Source organism: Podarcis gaigeae, assembly GCF_964106915.1.
Source record: "Podarcis gaigeae genome assembly, chromosome: 15".
In the NCBI taxonomy this organism is placed as follows: Eukaryota; Metazoa; Chordata; class Lepidosauria; order Squamata; family Lacertidae; genus Podarcis; species Podarcis gaigeae.
The window spans coordinates 931860-951848 of NC_139692.1; the positions used below are offsets into that span (position 1 = coordinate 931860).

A 19989-nucleotide genomic window follows, 5' to 3' on the forward strand; every position below is an offset into this window, starting at 1 on the left:
CTCTCCCTACCTAAAGCAGCTCTCCCCCCCCAAAGCAGCTCTCTTTCCCCAAGCCAGCCCTTTCTGTATTATATTTTTAACGCTGTACAGTGGTACCTCAGGATGCGAACGGGATCCGTTCCAGAGCCCCATTCGCATCCTGAAGCAAATTACTGTATTGTATTTTTAATATTTGATTGGGAGCCACCCAAAGTGGCTGGGAAAACCCAGCCAGATGGGCAGGGTATGTATGTATGTATGTATGTATGTATGTATGTATGTATAAATAATTTCTCTCTCCCCGCCAAGCCAGCTCTTTCTCTCTCCCCACTAAAGCAGTGCTCTCTCTCTCTCTCTTCGGGTCATTCCACGCCAAATTACCTGGTGCCATGTGCTTTCACGACTCAGGTTTTCTTCAAAATAATTTTATGTGTAGATACCCCTTCATGGATCACTGCCTTGCCGTGGCGAAGGGGCTTGAAGAACTCAGAGAAGCTATGAACTATGCCGAGCAGGGCACCCAAGATGAACAGGTCATAGTGGAGAGTTTTGACCAAACGTGATCCACCTGGAGCAGGAACCGGCAAGCCACTCCAGTATCCCTGCCAAGAAAACTCCATGGACAAAGACAACAGGCATATAAAAGTTATGACGCTGGAAGATGAGCCCCTCAGGTCGGAAGGCGTCCAACATGCTACTGGGGAAGAGTGGAGGGCAAGTACAAGTAGATCCAGAGCTGATGAAGCGGCTGGGCCAAAGCCGAAAGGACGCTCAGTTGCAGATATGCCTGGAAGCGAAAGGAAAGTCCAATGCTATAAAGAAAAATATTGCATAGGAACCTGGAATGTAAGAACCATGAACCTGGGTAAGTTGGAGGTGGTCAAAAATGAGATGGCAAGAATAAATATTGACATCCTGGGCATCAGTGAACTAAAATGGACGGGAATGGGTGAATTCAGTTCGGATGACCATCATATCTACTACTGTGGGCAAGAAACCCGTAAAAGAAATGGAGTGGCCCTCATAGTCAACAAAAGAGTGGCGAAGGCTGTACTGGGATGCAATCTCAAAAATGATAGAATGGTCTCGATACGAATCCAAGGCAGACCTTTTAACATCACAGTAATCCAAGTTTATGCACCAACTACTGGTGCTGAAGAAACTGAAATTGACCAATTCTATGAAGACTTACAACACCTTATAGAAGTGACACCAAAGAAGGATGTTCTTCTCATTATAGGGGATTGGAATGCTAAAGTAGGGAGTCAAGAGAGAAAAGAAACAACTGGCAAGTTTGGCCTTGGAGATCAAAACGAAGCAGGGCAAAGGCTAATAGAGTTCTGTCAAGAGAACAAGCTGGTCATCACAAACACGCTTTTCCAACAACACAAGAGACGACTCTACACATGGACATCACCAGATGGGCAGCATCGAAATCAGATTGATTATATTCTCTGCAGCCAAAGATGGAGAAGCTCTATACAGTCAGCAAAAACAAGACCTGGAGCTGACTGTGGCTCAGATCATCAGCTTCTTATAGCAAAATTCAAGCTTAAACTGAAGAAAGTAGGAAAAACCACTGGGCCGGTAAGATACAATCTAAGTCAAATCCCTTATGAATACACAGTGGAAGTGAGGAACAGGTTTAAGGATTTAGATTTGGTGGACAGAATGCCTGAAGAACTATGGATGGAGGCTCGTAACATTATACAGGAGGCAGCAACGAAAACCATCCCAATGAAAAGGAAATGCAAGAAAGCAAAGTGGCTGTCCAATGAGGCCTTACAAATAGCGGGGGAGAGAAGGCAAGCAAAATGCGAGGGAGATGGTGAAAGATACAGGAAATTGAATGCAGATTTCCAAAGAATAGCAAGGAGAGACAAGAAGACCTTCTTAAACGAGCAATGCAAAGAAATAGAGGAAAGCAATAGAATGGGAAGAACCAGAGATCTGTTCAAGAAAATTGGAGATATGAAAGGAACATTTTGTACAAAGATTTCCATAATAAAGGACAAAAGTGGAAAGGACCTAACAGAAGCAGAAGACATCAAGAAGAGGCGGCAAGAATACACAGAGGAATTATACCAGAAAGAAATGGATGTCTCGTATACCCCAGGTAGTGTGGTTGCTGACCTTGAGCCAGACATCCTGGAAAGTGAAGTCAAATGGGCCTTAGAAAGCACTGCAAATAACAAGGCCAGTGGAAGTGATGGTATTCCAGCTGAACTATTTAAAATTTTAAAAGATGATGCCGTTAAGGTGCTACACTCAATATGCCAGCAAGTTTGGAAAACTCAGCAGTGGCCAGAAGATTAGAGAAGATCAGTCTACATCCCAATCCCAAAGAAGGGCAGTGCCAAAGAATGTTCCAACTACCGCACAATTGCACTCATTTCACACGCTAGCAAGGTTATGCTTAAAATTCTACAAGGAAGGCTCAAACAGTATGTGGACCGAGAACTCCCAGAAGTGCAAGCTGGGTTTAGAAGAGGCAGAGGAACCAGAGACCAAATTGCAAACATGCGCTGGATTATGGAGAAAGCTAGAGAGTTCCAGAAAGACATCTACTTCTGCTTCATTGACTATGCAAAAGCCTTTGACTGTGTCGACCACGGCAAACTATGGCAAGTTCTTAAAGAAATGGGAGTGCCAGATCACCTCTTCTGTCTCCTGAGAAATCTCTATGTGGGACAAGAAGCTACAGTTAGAACTGGATATGGAACAACTGATTGGTTCAAAATTGGGACAGGAGTACGACAAGGCTGTATTTTGTCTCCCTGCTTATTTAACTTATATGCAGAATTCATCATGCGAAAGGCTGGGCTGGATGAATCCCTAGCCGGAATTAAGATTGCCGGAAGAAATATCAACAACCTCAGATATGCAGATGACACAACCTTGATGGCAGAAAGTGAGGAGGAATTAAAGAACCTTTTAATGAGGATGAAAGAGGAGAGCGCAAAATATGGTCTGAAGCTCAACATCAAAAAAAACGAAGATCATGGCCACTGGTCCCATCACCTCCTGGCAAATAGAAGGGGAAGAAATGGAGGTAGTGAGAGATTTTACTTTCTTGGGCTCAAGATCACTGCAGATGGTGACAGCAGCCACGAAATTAAAAGACGCCTGCTTCTTGGGAGAAGGGCAATGACAGGCCTAGACAGCATCTTGGGAAGTAGAGACATCACATTGCCAACAAAGGTTCGTATAGTTAAAGCTATGGTTTTCCCATTAGTGATGTATGGAAGTGAGAGCTGGACCATAAAGAAGGCTGATCGCCGAAGAATTGATGCTTTTGAATTATGGTGCTGGAGGAGACTCTTGAGAGTCCCATGGACTGCAAGAAGATCAAACCTCTCCATACTGAAGGAAATCAACCCTGAGTGCTCACTGGAAGGACAGATTGTGAAGCTGAGGCTCCAGTACTTTGGCCACCTCATGAGAAGAGAAGACTCCCTGGAGAAGACCCTGATGTTGGGAAAGATGGAGGGCACAAGGAGAAGGGGGCGACAGAGGACGAGATGGTCGGATAGTGTTTTCGAGGTTACCAGCATGAGTTTGACCAAACTGCGGGAGGCAATGGAGGACAGAGGTGCCTGGTGTTCTCTGGTCCATGGGGTCACAAAGAGTCGGACACGACTAAACAACAACAACAACAACAAAGATACCTATGAGATAATTTTTTAAGATTTTTTGGTCCAAAATTGGGTGCAGGAGAATTTTTTTTTAAATTTCGATTTTCACATGATTTAGGCTAATGCAATTTCTGTGTCAGTGAAGGAAAAAGCTGCTTTTTCATTATTTTTCGACCAATTGGGCTTATTTTGGTATCAAAATAAAGCTAATTGTGGTCTCTTTCAAAAAAGGTATAAAAATGTTATTAAGTGCCACAGAAAAGGGTCATCAACCATTCAAAGTGAATTTCTCTCATTTTATTACTGGTAGGTTCGATAAGCCATAGCGCGCAAACCACAACTAACACAAGTATCATCCTTTTTTTGTTGTATGGGCTAACCATGTACTTGTTATGTTTTACAAAGAAGCAGGGTGTTTTTTGTCGTTATAAAATAAATTGATTTTGAAGTAATTTTTTTACAATTTTTTTTTGGGAGGGGTACAGGTTTTAAGGTCTCTTTGAGCCTGAAATAACTCACACATTCATGAGAATAGTTAAAATTGTACCCTCTTATGTTACAATGTCATCTGATATATTTTTAAAATTAAGTTTTATTGATTATTTAATAAAAACAAAACATGTCTCAGAGCCCTTGTTCATTTTATTGTGTAAAACACTTCTGCAATGTTATGGTCAAAGCTACTTTGTTTTCCATACATGGAATATGGTCAAAGATGGTGTTTTGACCACTGCATGCAATATGACCTTTCTGAATAAGCAAAAAAAATGTATGTATTTATTTTTTACTTTAAAAATGTCGTGAGAGCACGGTCAAGTATTAAAATCAGGTGATTTGATGTGGAATGACCCCTCCCCCAAAGCAGTTCTCCCCCCACCCCGCCAGCCCTTCTGGATCCCTTCCCTGCCCTCTTTCTTCAGGAGCCTGACTGGATAATTCTGAAAGTCAGTCTACTGTGATCTCCAAACTGGCAGGGACAGTTCACCCAGCGAGCAGGTCGTGTGCAATGGAGTGGAGAGGAAGGAGGAACTGCTGCACCCTTGAACGGCTAAATTCCTCCTTTCAGAGATGAGCTCTTGAACCTATTCACAGTGCCAAGGCTCAACCTGCTGTGATATAAGCAGTAAGAAGAAGTGCAGCTAAGGACAGGAAAAGATGGATCCATAGATCCCATGATTTGCCTATGAAGGTGAAATCAGGCCCCTACTTAGAGGTTTCTAAAAGTATGCATGGCTTGGAAAAAGCAGAGACACATTTTCCTCCCTCTTGCATAACACTAGGACACAAGGGAGATTCAGGACAGGCAGAAGGAAGGCCTTCTTCACCCAGCACCCAGCTGAACTCTGGGATTCTCTGCTACAAGAGGCAGTGATGGCCTCCAGCTTGAAACAGCTTTGAGAAGCAGATGAGATGGAGGCTGCAAGTTATGATGGCAGTATGCCAAAGCAGAGAGGTGGGGCTGTAGTTGCCAAGCCCTGCGGGTGGGTTTCCTGCAGGCACCTCACCGGCTGCTGTGGGAAATGGGATGCTGACAAGGCAGACTCTTGGACCAACCCAGCAGGACCCTCCTTGCACTCTTACGCACACTCAATCACACTCAATTACGCACACTCAACCACAACACATTGTGGTTTCTGTGACTTGGTGCTGAGTCAACCTCAGCTGAGAGGGAGAAACTGTTTTCTCTCTTCCTCCCAAACAGCCATTAAATCAGATCTGGCTCCAGAGAGTTTTGGGGGTGGGGAGAGAAAGGGAGGGAGGGAGACTGAGCGCCATCACTGGCCAAGACCTCCTTAACTAGCCAAGACCTTTCCTTATATGCTCAAAGAAAAAAGCAGGCTTCAGTCCAAACAACAACTCTTAGGCAGTCTATATGGTACCTACTCCTACAATGCCTAAACAAGGTCAAAAAGTCTCGCAATTCCCTCCCAAATAGCAACAACAACTCCACACCTCTCATCTCCCGTGATGGGGGCCAGTGGCTTATTCACAGCGCCCAAAGGAGGCACTGCAGTTGGACCTCATAACTTTCTTCTCCCTGGCATTTCTATCCTGCTTTTCCTCCAATGAGCTCAAGAAGGTATGTGCATAGTTCTTCCTCCTCCTCATGACAACCCTGGGGGGGGGGGGGTTGGTCCAAGGTCACCCAGTGAGCTGAGGGGAGATTTAAACCCCCTTCTCCCAGGTTGCAGCAAAACACTTCAACCACCAACCACCAAGAATGTGTGGAGTTTTTTCCTCTCACAACAGCAGGCCTTGGCAGTTGGCTCAGGTGGGGCTTAAAAAGTACTTGTTCCAATAACTTGCAATTAACTTATTATAATGTGTGAACATTTGCATCCTGCCTTACCACATATCATGCCCAAGATGGCTAAACAACAACAGATACAAATACATATTTCTCTTCCAAAGAATGTAGGGATGGTCACTAGCTGAGATGGATGTGCACCATCCTTCCTGGCCCAGCACAGCCAGCTGTCAACCAAACAGAGCTGAAAGGCAGCCTTCCCAGGAGCAGGACTTTGGATATCAGCCACTCTGTCAACTCACCAAAATTCAGTGTCCGCTGCACACGACCCAGTAGCAGCCCTAGACAAGCCACATTTTCTCAGTCCCAATACAATGCAGGTGCGATAATACTGGCCCATCTTGCAACATTAAGCACAGTATTAAGATAATGCACCGGGGGGTGGGGTGGGATGGTGAATGCTTTAGGCGAAGTGCTGGATAAAAACAAAGTATTGCTATCAGGCTGCAGCCATGAGAACCAGTAACTTTCTTCTGCTTTTGAAAGAAGTTCTGAAGTTCCCAGGAACACAAACTCTGCCAGAAATAGCAGGTTGCCCCTAGAATTCTGCAGGCACAGAATAAGGCAAAGGCTAAAGGCCACACTGGCTATCGTTTACCTCCAAGGTATGAAGCAAAATGGCTCTGAATGCTGAGCTTAGGTTGAGAATCATAAGTTGCTACTAGACTCAGATCTGGCATATGGGCTTCCCACAGGCATCTGGTTCCCCCACCCCAGCCCACCCTGAGAACAGGATGTTGGACTAGGTGGGCTCTTCCAAATATAGCCCTTTTAAAAAGCACAGGATTTGCAAGCTGCAATACATCAAAACACCCACTGGCTAAATATCGCTGCAGGCAGAGTAAACCAGGTCACCTACATTTCTTTGGGCACTAACCAAGAGTTTTCAGATGGGGACAGTGGGATGCCCTGAAATGTCCTTCTCCCCCACCCCATTGCCCATCAGTAGAAACTGCAGCAAGTGGCCTCTTTCCTCTCTCCCTTGGCAGAGATGCATATGCCATGAAACCAGGCAGCTTCTCTACCAGGCTGTCTCTCTCAATACATTTGCTGGAAGGATGTCAGAGGATCAAAGCACCCTCAACGGCCACAAGAAGCCTTTTCAAAAGGGGTGGAATTAAGCAATCAGAACCTTGCAGGCAGGAAGTGTCACTTCCTCAGGGGGAAAAAGGATTGTGGTGTTGCAGAGAGCAGTGGGGAGTCCAGGAGGAAGTAGAGAAATGTCAGTGAGGCATGAGAGAACAATGGAAAGATACTAGGCGCTCACAACAATAATGGGAGTGCAACTGCCACAACCAAGGGGAAGTCCCTGGCCATTTTGTGAGACACAAAAATCTCTTTTTAACGTTAGCAGCGTCACCAATAAGGATTAAAGCTGCCCCAGAGCTAAGGTAAAGAGCTATCATGTTCCAGACTGCTGCAGCATCCATATTCAGGATGCACCTGGAACACGCAGAAGGCGCAGCACGGCTAGACTATTTGGGGGAAGGCTACATTGAGAGGGGGCAACTGTTTCACCTGGCTAAAAGATTGGTGCACGTTGCAGGATCCAGACCTCCTGGACCTGGAAGGTTTTGACAACCGTTGGGGATGGCACACCTACCTGATATATGGAAAGGCAAAAATTCATTAAAAAATTACCCACCATATAATAAGAAAATCACTCTTTGCTGTATGGGAAAAATATAAAGACCTGATGGAGCCTAAAGTCCCGTGGTGGACTTCTCCAATAGAAGCCATAGCAGTAAAACAGAAAAATACTCAGAAAAGTTGGCCAACATATAAAACACTTCTAAAAAATGAAGATAACCAAATAAAATTAAAAAAACTTTGAGGAAATGAGAGGACACATCTCAGACTGGTTCCAATACCATCAGTTATTTGAAAAATTTTAAATCTGACAAACAAAAGGGGTTCTCAACAGAAATTTCCCAATTCGAATCTGATCTTATAAATTCTAAAAGAAAAACTCTTTCCAAAATGTATCGACTTCCAATTGAATTTCCAATTGATCTTCCATAAATTTTCCCATTGGGCCATGGTTATTGAATGGCCAAAATCCTGGGACCACCTCACCATTGCCACTGTTACCACCTCCTCCTTGACTGTCCAATTGGAAATTCACAAATTGTTACACGATTAGAGAGAACTTTCAAAAAATGCAACATCGATGGTATCTAATACCATGGAAACTTTCAAAAATGTATAAAAATGTGTCAAGTAATTGTTGGAGATGCGGTGAATCAGGAACATTCTACCATATGTGGTGGATATGTAGGAAAATACAGGTATTCTGGGAGAGTATCTATGCAGAACTGCAAAAAATGCTAAAGATCTCTTTCAACAAAAAACCAGAGGCCTACCTCCTGGGAATAACAGATTTGGATATTCCACAAAAGAGGAAGGGTATCTTTTTATGTGCGAGAGTTTTGATCGCAGCAAAATGGAAGAGTAATGAAATCCCTTCTATACAAGATTGGATCCAAAAGCTGACAGAATATGCCAAATTAGATGCTTTATCAGAAAAAAATAAAGAACAAATCAAAACAGGAATTTGTTTCAAAATGGGAGGTTTTCAAAGATTATCTGAAAAATAAATATAGTAGTTTAAATTCTGTTGCAGCATTCGAGGAACTTCAGTAATAATTGCAAGGTAGATATAAGAAATTAGATTTATTGAGAAGAAGTTAAATTATGTTAAAAGTGTGTATTGGGAAAAAGTATTAAGAATTTGAAATATGGAATAGACGGGAGGTTGGGTCTTTAGTGTCAAGACCAATAGATGTTTTATTGTTTGCTAAGAAAATTATGTGTCTATGGTTATTTTTTTGTAATTTGTGTGTAATTTGGTATTTGTGTTTTTTTCTTTTTTTCTTGTTGTATAAATAAAAAACTTTTAAAAAAAGAAAAGAAAAAAAAGGGGGGCAACTGCATTCTGCTTCAGCATATCTGATCTCAGTACCAATGCCACAGGTTTTGGGGTTGGGCTTCTTGGGCAAGATACCCCCAGTGCCGCTGCCCACTGTCACTAGTTGCTGCTGCTCTTTCTCATCACCTGTTTGCTTGTTGCGGGAAGAGCTAGCAAGTAAACAATGGCAGACACTCCACCTCCTCAGCCTGCCATCATCTGTTTGTTTGCCCACTCCCTCTGGGTCTGGATCAAAGAGACAGGCAGGTGAACAAGCAGCTTGCAGTGAGAAGCGGGAGCAGGTCCACGAGGCTCTCATCAGGGGCACCCCTACTGGGGCATGGGCTCCTGGCAGGTGCTCTCGACACCAGCCCACACTGGGTGGACACACTAAACCAAACCATGGCTGAGCAGAGCAGCAGCACAACCAGAGAGGAGCACAGCAGCCACAATCTCTTCTCCAGCGGATCATGGTTTGGCTTCATGTTACATACAAATGGAGCCAAAGCATTAATGTTCAAAATCACATGAGAGAAACAACACTATTTTGCACTGGGGGGAGGTGAGGCTGAAAATCTGTGGTAGTGCTGTGGCTCAAAACCAGATCTAAGCCCAAACATCTGTCCATTAAGATGCACTGGCTAACAGAATTGTGTTTTAGATTATGACCAAGAATAAACACATACAACAAAATACTTGGCACTTTAGTGAGTTTCTGCAGATACAGTATCTCTGCAGCTCTCAGAACAAGGCTACACAGATTTGAATGAAAATAGCTACTGAATGAACTGTTACAAATTCTAACTCACAATAGCAAAAAAAGTGTTTCTTCCACTTTCCAGCATGGGCAGATCAAAGCAGATGCAATGATTTTTTTGCCTTCTAGAGCTCAGCTGCCAGGCTTCTCTGCCTGAGCTTCCCACCTCATGGTCACAGGGTTCAGCCCACTGAGCCCAAAACTGGTCCCAATAGACTATGGGGAGGGTGAAGCAAAGAGCTGCCTTTCCAAGAGCTGCACCTTGAACATGCTAGGAGCCTTTGCACTATTCCGGGCCAAGGCTCTGGAACTGCATGCTGCTGAGGAACTCTAACCCTAACCCTCCAGGAGGAAGAGTTTTAGTTGGTTACAGCAAAAAGAAAATAGGGAAAAAAATCAATGAAAGGTGCCTCCAAGAATGCTTACTATTTTCAGGTGGGATTCACATAACAGCAAATTCAGGTTGTGAAACAGAAGCTGATTAAGAGATCTTGTGCAACAAACCCACTTCCCCAACAGATCAGAAAAGTGACAGAAGAACACATTAGGAAGTGCAAGATAGCACTTGCTTGGACACAAACCTTCCCGCAAGCAAATCAGAATGAAGGCCCAATAAGCAGGTCATCTTGAAGCATCCGAAGATGTTCATTTCTAGCAGAAGCCTGCTCAGTGGCGGAGCATCTCACCTCTAGAAGCTACCATAGCAGGTTGCCTTAAGAGACTTCAGGGAGACCCCTGAGAAATGACACCCTTCCCTCAGATGGCACACAACCCAGAGGGACTGAGGGGTGGCCATCACCTATTTATAGAAACTGACAGACACAAACCCAGATGCTGATGCACAATTGTTGTCTGCTAGACATGGCTGCAGCCAAGCATACTGTTTCCCAAAGCAGCCAAACAGGCATGATCTGCAACCTTGGTCTTCACAGAGGGGTCTGAAAGACCATCAAGTCTGCCTGCACAAGAGGCACCTGTGCATCAAAAGGCATCTTCTAACTCCATTGGAAAGGTGCGAAAAGGAACCTCCATGCCTCTTTACCTTGGGGCTCAGTCTCAGGCTCCAACAGATGCAAGGATGGTTCCTCCAGCTCCTTTCCCAGCGAGCGGACTGGGGTCTCTGCCTCAGGAGTCCCAAAATGGCCTTCTGAATCTGAACTGCAGACAAGGAGAGGGAAGAGAAGGACAAATTAGCCACTCCTCCCAGCCCAGCTCTGAACATCTTCTCAAGTAGGGTTTCAACAAACCTTCCTGGCCATTGCCAGGCACTCAGAATTTCTCTTACTGAGACTTCTCATGACTCAGACAAAATACCGTCTGTGTCATGGCCAAACGATGCACAATGTCATTATGAGTTTTGCAGTTAACAGGAACATGTTCTTAAAAGGCAAACAGCCAGTAGGGTTTGCACAGGGAGAAAACTCACCAATGGTGCCCATGGGGGATCCACTCACTCACGTGGTGGTATTGGGGGACTTCAATATCCAAGCCGAGGTGGCCAAAATGAGCTGGCTCAGGACTTCATGGCGTCCCTGACAGCCATGGGGCTGTCTCAGCACATGCATGCTCCAACACACATAGCAGAGCATCTCCACTATGGCAGGGGTTCGGAAGCTTTTTCAGTCCAAAGGCCACATTTCCTTCTGAGTAACCTTGTGAGGGCACATGCCAGTGGCCAGCAGGGCCAGAGGCAAAAGTGGGAGGAGCAATGAATGCAAACTTTGCACAGGCAAAAAGAGTCCCTGGTCAAGCCAGTGAGGGGTACTTACTGAGGAGAGGCCAAGGACCAGGTGGAGAAGACTGGAGGGTCAAATTTAGCCCCTGGGATCAAGGTTCCCCCACCCTTTCCCATGGTTTGCTGCCTATGTCTAGTACTTGAAGCATAACTGTCTCTGCATATGGAGGTTCAGGGAGGAATTCAATATTGCAGAGTGTTGATCAGGGCAAATATTTCTGCTGGCCTCTCTTCCACCCGTGCACGCTTCTGGGGTTCTCTGGCCTCCCCAGAGCCAATGTTAGGGAGCGCAGGGGATGCATGTGGGGTGAAGACCCCTTGAGCAAGCAGACGTCCTTGCTCAGGCTTCTGCTGATGGGACCCTTTCTCCATAACACAGAGCTAATAGCTGTTGAAGCAGACCACAGATGGGGAACCTGCAGCCCTCCAGATGTTCTTAGACTCCACCTCCCATCAGCTCCAGTCAGCATAGCCAAATATGTTGGGAGTTGTGGCCCAACAACATCTGGAGGACCCCAAGTTCTCCATTCCTGCCCTGGTTGCTCATCTAGTTTCACTGGGCAGCGATTCTGAGCAGGAGGGTTCAGGGCAACCCTCCAAATCAGAGAGCCAGCAAGTCCCACTGCTGCCTCAGAGGGCCAGATTCAGCCCTAGGGCTGCCACTTGCTAACCCGTAACAGAAAACAGGATAGGAAACTGTAGTTCTGCAACTGCTTGGGGGTCACTCTGCAGGGAGTTGCAAACTAGGCATCCCTCGTCAGTTGTCCCTAGCAAATTGGGAGAGGGCTGCATTTCTCAGTATTAATTCATCATACATTAAGAAGTAAAGCAAAACCCAAGACCCAGTTTTTGTGCCAGGGCTCAGGCATGGAAATTGTGAAAATGTGATAAAGAATTTGGCCTTAAAAGCATGTGTCAAGTGCCTCCGCTCTCCAAGTAAGCACTAGCAACCCCAAGAGAAATGTGGGATAGAGAGGGAGGGAGGGAGGGAGGTGGTTCACACCCTGCCTATGGAATGTCACTCAGGCAGACTCCCACCTTACCTCATTGCCGGATGAATTGAGGCAGCTGCTTCACCTGCTTATAGGTAGGACTTTGGCTGAGCCTCGCTTTGTAAGGCTGTCCTCCCACAACCAGTTTTCTACAGCAGCATACTGCCCAGGGAGTGCCTCTGAGGATGTGTTTGACCTAGAAACCCTGACCTCTCTGAAATCTCCCTGAGAAGCAGCACCAAATGCCGAGAGCATTCCTCTTATCACAGAGTAGCCACAGAAGGCAGGCCTGAGAACCGGCTGCAAGAGGAGAAGGGGGCTCACCTATGGAGCCCCCAAAACAGCCACTGCGGTAAGTAAAGACATTTTGCCTTTACTCAGAGACTGGGTATTTCTCTTCCAGGCACAGTAAAGATAGTCAAAAAGTGGTGGAAGGACTAAGACCCAGCTTCTTTGAACACTTCATTCAAGAAACAAAATAGGCATCTAGCACGGTTTTAGCTGCGCATACGCTGTGGATGGATGTGGCAATCAGGTCTAAAACAGAGGTTTGCTCCTCACGGATGCCCGATCTGGGCTAATTCACACACGCACCCAGCATGGCAGAGGATGCCCTGCACATGAAGATGGGCCTTCCCACCGAGGCCGGTCCGACGTGCATTTGCCGATCCCCGCGGCCCGTCTGGCCCCCGGCGCCACGGGGAAGCCCGGCCTGGGCAGAGCGGCGCCGGGGACCCACGAGGCGCCCCTCCAGCGCGCAGCCCGCCTGCCCGCCCGCGCCCCGCGCGTCTCGTGTGAAACGGCCCCGTCGAACCCCGAGGGCGCCCGCCTTGCCTGAGACTCAGCGACTTGCTGTCCGCCTGCGCGTCCTCGTCGTCGTCCTCGGGCTGCCCCTGCCCGTCCGCCCCGGCGAGGCCGTCCTGCTCGGGCCCCGCCGCGCCGCCGCGCACGGCCGACCACGTCCACTTGGCCCACTGCACGGGCGACAGCAGCTGCCACGACGAGCTGAACGCCATGGGGACGAGGCTGCCTTCAAAATGGAGGGGCGGCCCAGAGGCGCCGGCAGGAAGGCGCGGATCCGGCGCCGACGGGCTCCGGCGTGAGCGCGGCTTTCCGCTTCTGCGCGCCGCCTCCGCCCGGCTCGCCGCCTCCCTCCCTCGCTCGCTCGCTCGCCGGCGGGAAGGGGATCGGGCCCAAGGGCCGCGCCAGAGGAGCCTCCGCGGACCGGCCGCGCTCGCTCAGCCCATTGCCGCGCCCGCTCCGGCGCCCCAGCGCGGACTCGCCGCCGCCGCCCGGGAGGAGCGCGCCCAATTCGGAGCAGAAGCCGCCCGAGCGCCGCCCCGGCGAGCTCGCCCCGCCTGCACGCGCACGGCCGCTTCGCACGTTACGCTCTGCCATCCAGCGGGCCCGGGGAGGAAGACGGGCAGGTGCCCCAAACACGCCACGTCTGGCGGGGCTGCGGAGGCGCATTCCCGAGGGAGCAGCACGGGCTGCGGGCTGGTCGCCGGGAGAGGAAAGGAGTCGCCATCAGCCGCACCGACGCCACGGAGACGGAGAGGCAGGGCCGGAGACAAGGGGCGAGCCTTGGCAGACGACCGCAGCTCCCGGAGCACGGACGAATATCTTTGGCACCCCCAAACTGATCTGCTCGATTTTGTGCCCCCTCAGTTCGGCACCGTGTGCGGGGGAACTTCCCACGCCACCCTAAATCCAGGGCTGCCTGGAGAGAGACAGTCAGGCCCGGCATCCGCACCAGTGGCAGGAAGCAGAGCGAAGCAACGCCCGCAGCAAAGCATGTCTCTCCTGCATGCGTCTCTGCAGCCCCAACAGGCGCTGCAACCTCCCAACAGCTTGACTTGACCTCCCTTGTCTCCAATGGAGACAGACAGATGCCAACCAACCAGCCTTGCAGGATCAGACCAAAGGCCTTTCCAGACCAGCACTCTGTCCAGCCAGATGCCCCTGGGAACAGTGCCAGATTACCAAATAGGCAGAGTAGGCACCAGCCTCTGGGCCCCATGTGACAACCGCTGAAAATAATATTGATTTGATCTTGGGGGGGAAATTACATTCAAGCTTTCTTAGTTCAATGTTATCCCACTGGGGGGGGGGGGGGAGATTTCAACTGTCATGGGGTCTCCACAGGGTTTAATCCAGCACTGCCTGGGAACTCTGCAAGCAGGACCTGAGCACAACTTGGTTGTCATTCCCAGTAACGTGGTCCACAGAGGTGTTCTGAGTCCTGCAGTCCAGGTAGTGGATAATGTCCTGGCTCTGGCAACTGATTTGATACAAATGCTGACATCCTCTCTCCTGCGATGTGACATCTGAAGCCACAACCTCACTTTCTCAGGGCTAAGCAACTACAAAAAAAAGTGTCAGCAGAAATGCTTCCATTGCTCTGGCACACTGCTTGACTTTAGGGAAATGCATAACTGGAACAGCTCTTTTGGAGAGGCAAAACAGCACCATGGATTGCTCCACTGAGTACAACACCTGCGCATGAAACCAGGCTCTCAAAACATGTCACAAAACAATCTCATTCCTCAGCCCCCACATGCAACCTGCTAACAATCTTACAAAGAAAAACTACCATGTTGGGAAGAGGGTGGATAAGGAAGAGGAGGAAAGCAAACTTCTCTCATAATTCTAGAGCCTGGGGTCATCCAGTGAAGAAGAGATATTGGGAGATTCTGGGTGGACAAAAGGAAGTGCTTCTTCACACAGCATCTAGTGAAACAAGGAGTGAGGAACCTCTAGCCCGCATGCTGGATGTGGCTTAGCATGTGCTCCAGTTTGACCCACAAGGCTGTTTTCCCAGAGCCATACCTGTGTGACATCAGATGTAGGGAACTCAATTGCACAGCTAATCCCTGCAGAAAGCAGGCTTGAAGTCACTGCACCCACCTGTCACATTTGGCCTGCACTTGGTAGAGGAGAGATGGACAGGTCTGGTTCCCCATCCAAATTAAAGTATGGAATTTGTTGCCATAAAATATGGGATTACGCACCAACCAAGATGTATTTAGAAGGGGATTAGAGAAATTTGTGGAAGATATGGCTATCAACAGCTGCCAGCCATGAGGGCTACATATTATCTGCAATATCAGCAACCTTAGGCCCCTGAATATGGGTTGTTGATGGATCAGCAGCAGGGAAGGCTATTGCCCTTGGGCCCAGGCCTGTAAGCTCCCCAGAGGTAACTGGCTGGATGCAGCAGGATTCTTACATTCTTAGCCAATTCTGCCTGATCTAGATAAGACAGCCTTCACTTGTATTTTCCTTCATCATACGCCTGAGTTATTTACATTCTTGACTTTTTACCTCTCCCCCACACTCAGGGCAATGCCCTTCCTTATTTGGCTTCTGTGTGTGTGTGCACGCGCGCGCGCGCGCACACACACACACACACAGGCATGTTTTCTTGCTTGGCAACTGTTTGTCACTGATGGTGAAATTAAGCAGTCAGTATTGCCATTTCTTTTTGAATTATGGTGCTGGAGGAGACTCTTGAGAGTCCCATAGACTGCAAGAAGATCAAACGCATCCATTCTGAAGGAAATCAGCCCTGAGTGCTCACGGGAAGGACAGATCCTGAAGCTGAGGCTCCAAGACTTTGGCCACCTCATGTGAAGAGAAGACTCCCTGGAAAAGACCCTGATGTTGGGAAATATGGAGGGCACAAGGAGAAGGGGACAACAGAGGATGAGATGTTTGGACAGTGTTCTCGAAGCTACAAACATGAGTCTGGCCAAACTGCGGGAGACAGTGGAAGACAGGAGGGCCTGGCGTGCTCTGGTCCATGGGGTCACGAAGAGTCAGACACGACTAAACGATTAAACAACAACAACATTGCATTTCTGATATCTACTAGATGTATTGCATGGGTTTTCATATGCATTTAAAACACAGCAACACACACACACACACACATCTTCAATAAGACATAAAATCCAAGCCAGTACATATATATTGAAAAATCACAAAACCAGAGCTAAAATTCTTCATAGGAGCTAAAAACAGCAACTAAGACCCAACAAGTAAAAAACAGAACTGAAACTTCCAACCATAAAACAGGAAGAACTGAAAAAATTACCCTGTCCTGATTCTGGGGAGAGAACAACGTGGGCGCTGAGGGATGTTTCTGAGGGAAAGCATTCAGAGCACATGGGGTGGTGCTGGTAAAAAAAACGGCGAAGGCACTGATTCTCACAACTCAACTCTAGACTTCCTATGGCAGGGGCACTCTTGACGACAGCCTCTGGGAGAAGGGACCCAGCTGTAAGGGGTGTGTGACAAACCTTTTCCAGTCAAAGGGGCACCTTCCCTTCTTGGGAACCCTCTGAGGAACACAGGCAACTGGAGGGCAGAGCCAGAGGCAGAAGTGGATGAGCAATGAATACACATTTTGGATACATAAAGGTTTGGACCTATAAAGCCTTTAATGGCTCAGGATCACGATACATCAAGGACCGCCTCTCTCCATATGAACTGATCCAGACTCTGCAATCATAATGTGAGGCCTTTCTTTGAGTGCCTTCTCCACGAGAGGCCCGGAAGGTGGCAACAGGAGACTGGGCCTATTCTGTGGTGGCTCCATGTTTGTGGGATGCCCTCCTCAGGGAGGCTTGCCTGGTGCCTTCATGATACACCTTTAGGCACCAGGCAAAAATGTTCCTCTATAACCAGGCCTTTGGCTGATTAACATTCTATGGCCTTTTGAATGTGTTCGTTGGAGAGGGGCTTCCTGGTTTGTTTTGTTCTAATAATAATACATTTTGCTTTTGTACAATAGGATCGTTTCTACACACTCACACACACCTCTCTCCTCCACGGAGGTCAGCAGGAGTTCTTAATGGAACTCAAGGACATATTTGAGCCAGGAGAAAACACTGATGGAGGAGGGTATGAAGAATGGCTACTGAAGGATGTGACCTGAAGAGAAAGGGAGCGTTTTTCAAACAGGTTGTTTCAAACAGTGTTACTAGAGATGTCTGCAATGAGATATATTTAACATTGTTATAGATTATTTGGGGGGGTGGGACCCCCCTAAACCCTAAAAATTAATAAATGGCAGGATTTTTATTAATTGGGATATGGATGAAAGTACAAGCTGCAGAGCTGCATTCTGGGAAGAAGAAGGAGGAAAGAAGATTGGGATCCATCTTGGGCAGGTTGGCTGCAGGCTGGCTGGGAGAGATGCCTTGGACTCCAGGGTTGCACTGCCATGGGGGACAATCTCCTCTTGAAATGACCAAGCTGTAAGATCTGGGCTCTCTCCATGCAGACGTGTAAAAAGGTGAATAAGCCATAGTTCTTAAATCTACAACAGTCTCTGCCATGTGTCAATTCTCCAAAGGAACACAGACGCGGTGAGCACCTGGAGCCCCATGGACTCTTGCTGCAGCTCAGCAGGGAGTGGGGGAGGCACCCGACTTTTGTAGCAAGATCTGTATTGGCGAGGAAACTCCTTATTCAAGGAGGGTTAAAGCTGCAGATCCCCTGTGCCCAGGGGCGCCGACTTATAAAAAATATTGGGGGGGCCCATACCGGGGTCCTGCCCCGGGAAGTTTTATAAGATCCGCTCCCGGCCCGTTGCTGCTGCTGCCGCCCGCCTCGTGGCCCCCTCGCCAGCTGAGGGAGGGAGAGAGACCGAGAAGGAGAGAGATGCGTGGTGGGCAAGGCAAGTGCCGGCCGCGCCTCGCCTCCCACCGCCCCTCGTGCCGGCCGCCCCCTCCCCTCCCTTCCCCGCGCGCGCGCGCTCACTCGCCCTCCTCACCCCAGCTCTTGGCCGTTCGCCCCAGGAACTCGCCGCTATTGGGGTTGTAGATGAACCTCCGCCACTCGGCCATAGACTGGCTGAAGGGCTTCTCCTCCTCCTTGGCCATAGCGAGAGAGAGAGAGAGAGAGAGGCTGGAAAGAGAGAGGGAGCTCGGCGGTTCGCAGGCGGTTTTTCCCCTGCCGAAACAACAGCGGCTCCTCAGAACCGCTAAGTAACTCTCCCTCAGGCGCCCGGCGGGAGAGCAGAAGAGAGGAAAAGGAAAAGGGGCTGGGCCAGTCGCACGCACCGAGCAAAACTACTCGCGCCGCCTCTTTTACTACCGTAATAATTATTTGTTTTAACTCATTACTGAATGTATTTTAAAAGGTAACTATCATCAAACAAGGAAAATAAAAAATACCAACATAATTTTGTGATTTTACAAAGCATAATATAACTACCGTATTTTTCGCTCTATAACACGCACCTGACCATAACACGCACATCGTTTTTAGAGGAGGAAAACAAGGGAAAAAAACATTCTGAATGAAACAGTGGATGTATCATTTTTGTGCTTCATGCTGTGGCCACAGACATGTGATCTGATGGTGAATTTGGGCTGACCCAATGCAAAAATCCCGAGGATCCATGTGGATCCATGTTTTGTAACCACGTTTTTGCACCATTGCAGCCCCAGGGAACAGTGGGTGCGTGATTTTTGGGGGGCAGGCTGTAGCCATGGACATGCTATGTGCTCTGATGGTGAATTTGGGCTGACCCATTGCAAAGATCCTGAGGATCCATGTGGATCCATGTTTTGTAACCACGTTTTTGCACCATTGCAGCCCCAGGCAACAGTGGGTGCGTGATTTTGGGGGGGCAGGCTGTAGCCATGGACATGCTATGTGCTCTGATGGTGAATTTGGGCTGACCCAATGCAAAGATCCTGAGGATCCATGTGGATCCATGTTTTGTAACCATGTTTTTGCACCATTGCAGCCCCAGGCAACAGTGGGTGCATGATTTTGGGGGGGCAGGCTGTAGCCATGGACATGCTATGTGCTCTGATGGTGAATTTGGGCTGACCCAATGCAAAGATCCTGAGGATCCATGTGGATCCATGTTTTGTAACCACGTTTTTGCACCATTGCAGCCCCAGGCAACAGTGGGTGCGTGATTTTGGGGGGGCAGGCTGTAGCCATGGACATGCTATGTGCTCTGATGGTGAATTTGGGCTGACCCAATGCAAAGATCCTGAGGATCCATGTGGATCCATGTTTTGTAACCACGTTTTTGCACCATTGCAGCCCCAGGCAACAGTGGGTGCGTGATTTTGGGGGGGCAGGCTGTAGCCATGGACATGCTATGTGCTCTGATGGTGAATTTGGGCTGACCCAATGCAAAGATCCTGAGGATCCATGTGGATCCATGTTTTGTAACCACGTTTTTGCACCATTGCAGCCCCAGGCAACAGTGGGTGCGTGATTTTGGGGGGGCAGGCTGTAGCCATGGACATGCTATGTGCTCTGATGGTGAATTTGGGCTGACCCAATGCAAAGATCCTGAGGATCCATGTGGATCCATGCTTTTTAACCACATTTTTGCACCATTGCAGCCCCAGGCCACAGTGGGTGCGTGATTTTTGGGGGGCAGGCTGTAGCCATGGACATGCTATGTGATCTGATGGTGAATTTGGGCTGACCCAATGCAAAGATCCTGAGGATCCATGTGGATCCATGCTTTTTAACCACATTTTAAGTGGGGAGGGAAGGAAAAACACAGAAGGGACACGGAGCAGGAGAGGGGTGTGCAGAGAAGCAGCTGGCTAAGAATGCAGGAGAGGGGTATAACAGGAGGAGGGAGGAAAGGAAGGCAAAAGTTTTCCCTCACCTACCCACCCAAGTCAGCCAGCTC

The 19989-nt window shown here is 48.3% G+C and overlaps 1 protein-coding gene across 8 annotated transcripts in view; it reads right to left on the reverse strand.

The window, feature by feature from the left end:
- Window positions 1–19989, reverse strand: part of TACC1 (transforming acidic coiled-coil containing protein 1) — a 110425-nt gene that overhangs the window by 59871 nt on the left and 30565 nt on the right. For 4 of the 8 annotated variants that reach the window (XM_083713498.1, XM_083713496.1, XM_083713497.1 and 1 more), the window contains exon 2: window positions 10630–10745. Coding sequence is in view for 4 of the 8 variants with exons in the window: in XM_083713494.1 (XP_083569620.1) it covers window positions 10630–10745; window positions 13149–13330 (298 nt within the window). In the remaining 4 variants the exon portion in view is untranslated. Of the gene's footprint in view, window positions 1–10629; window positions 10746–13148; window positions 13475–19989 lie in introns of those variants that run through there. The other 4 variants (XM_083713494.1, XM_083713492.1, XM_083713493.1 and 1 more) reach the window with 4 other exon arrangements.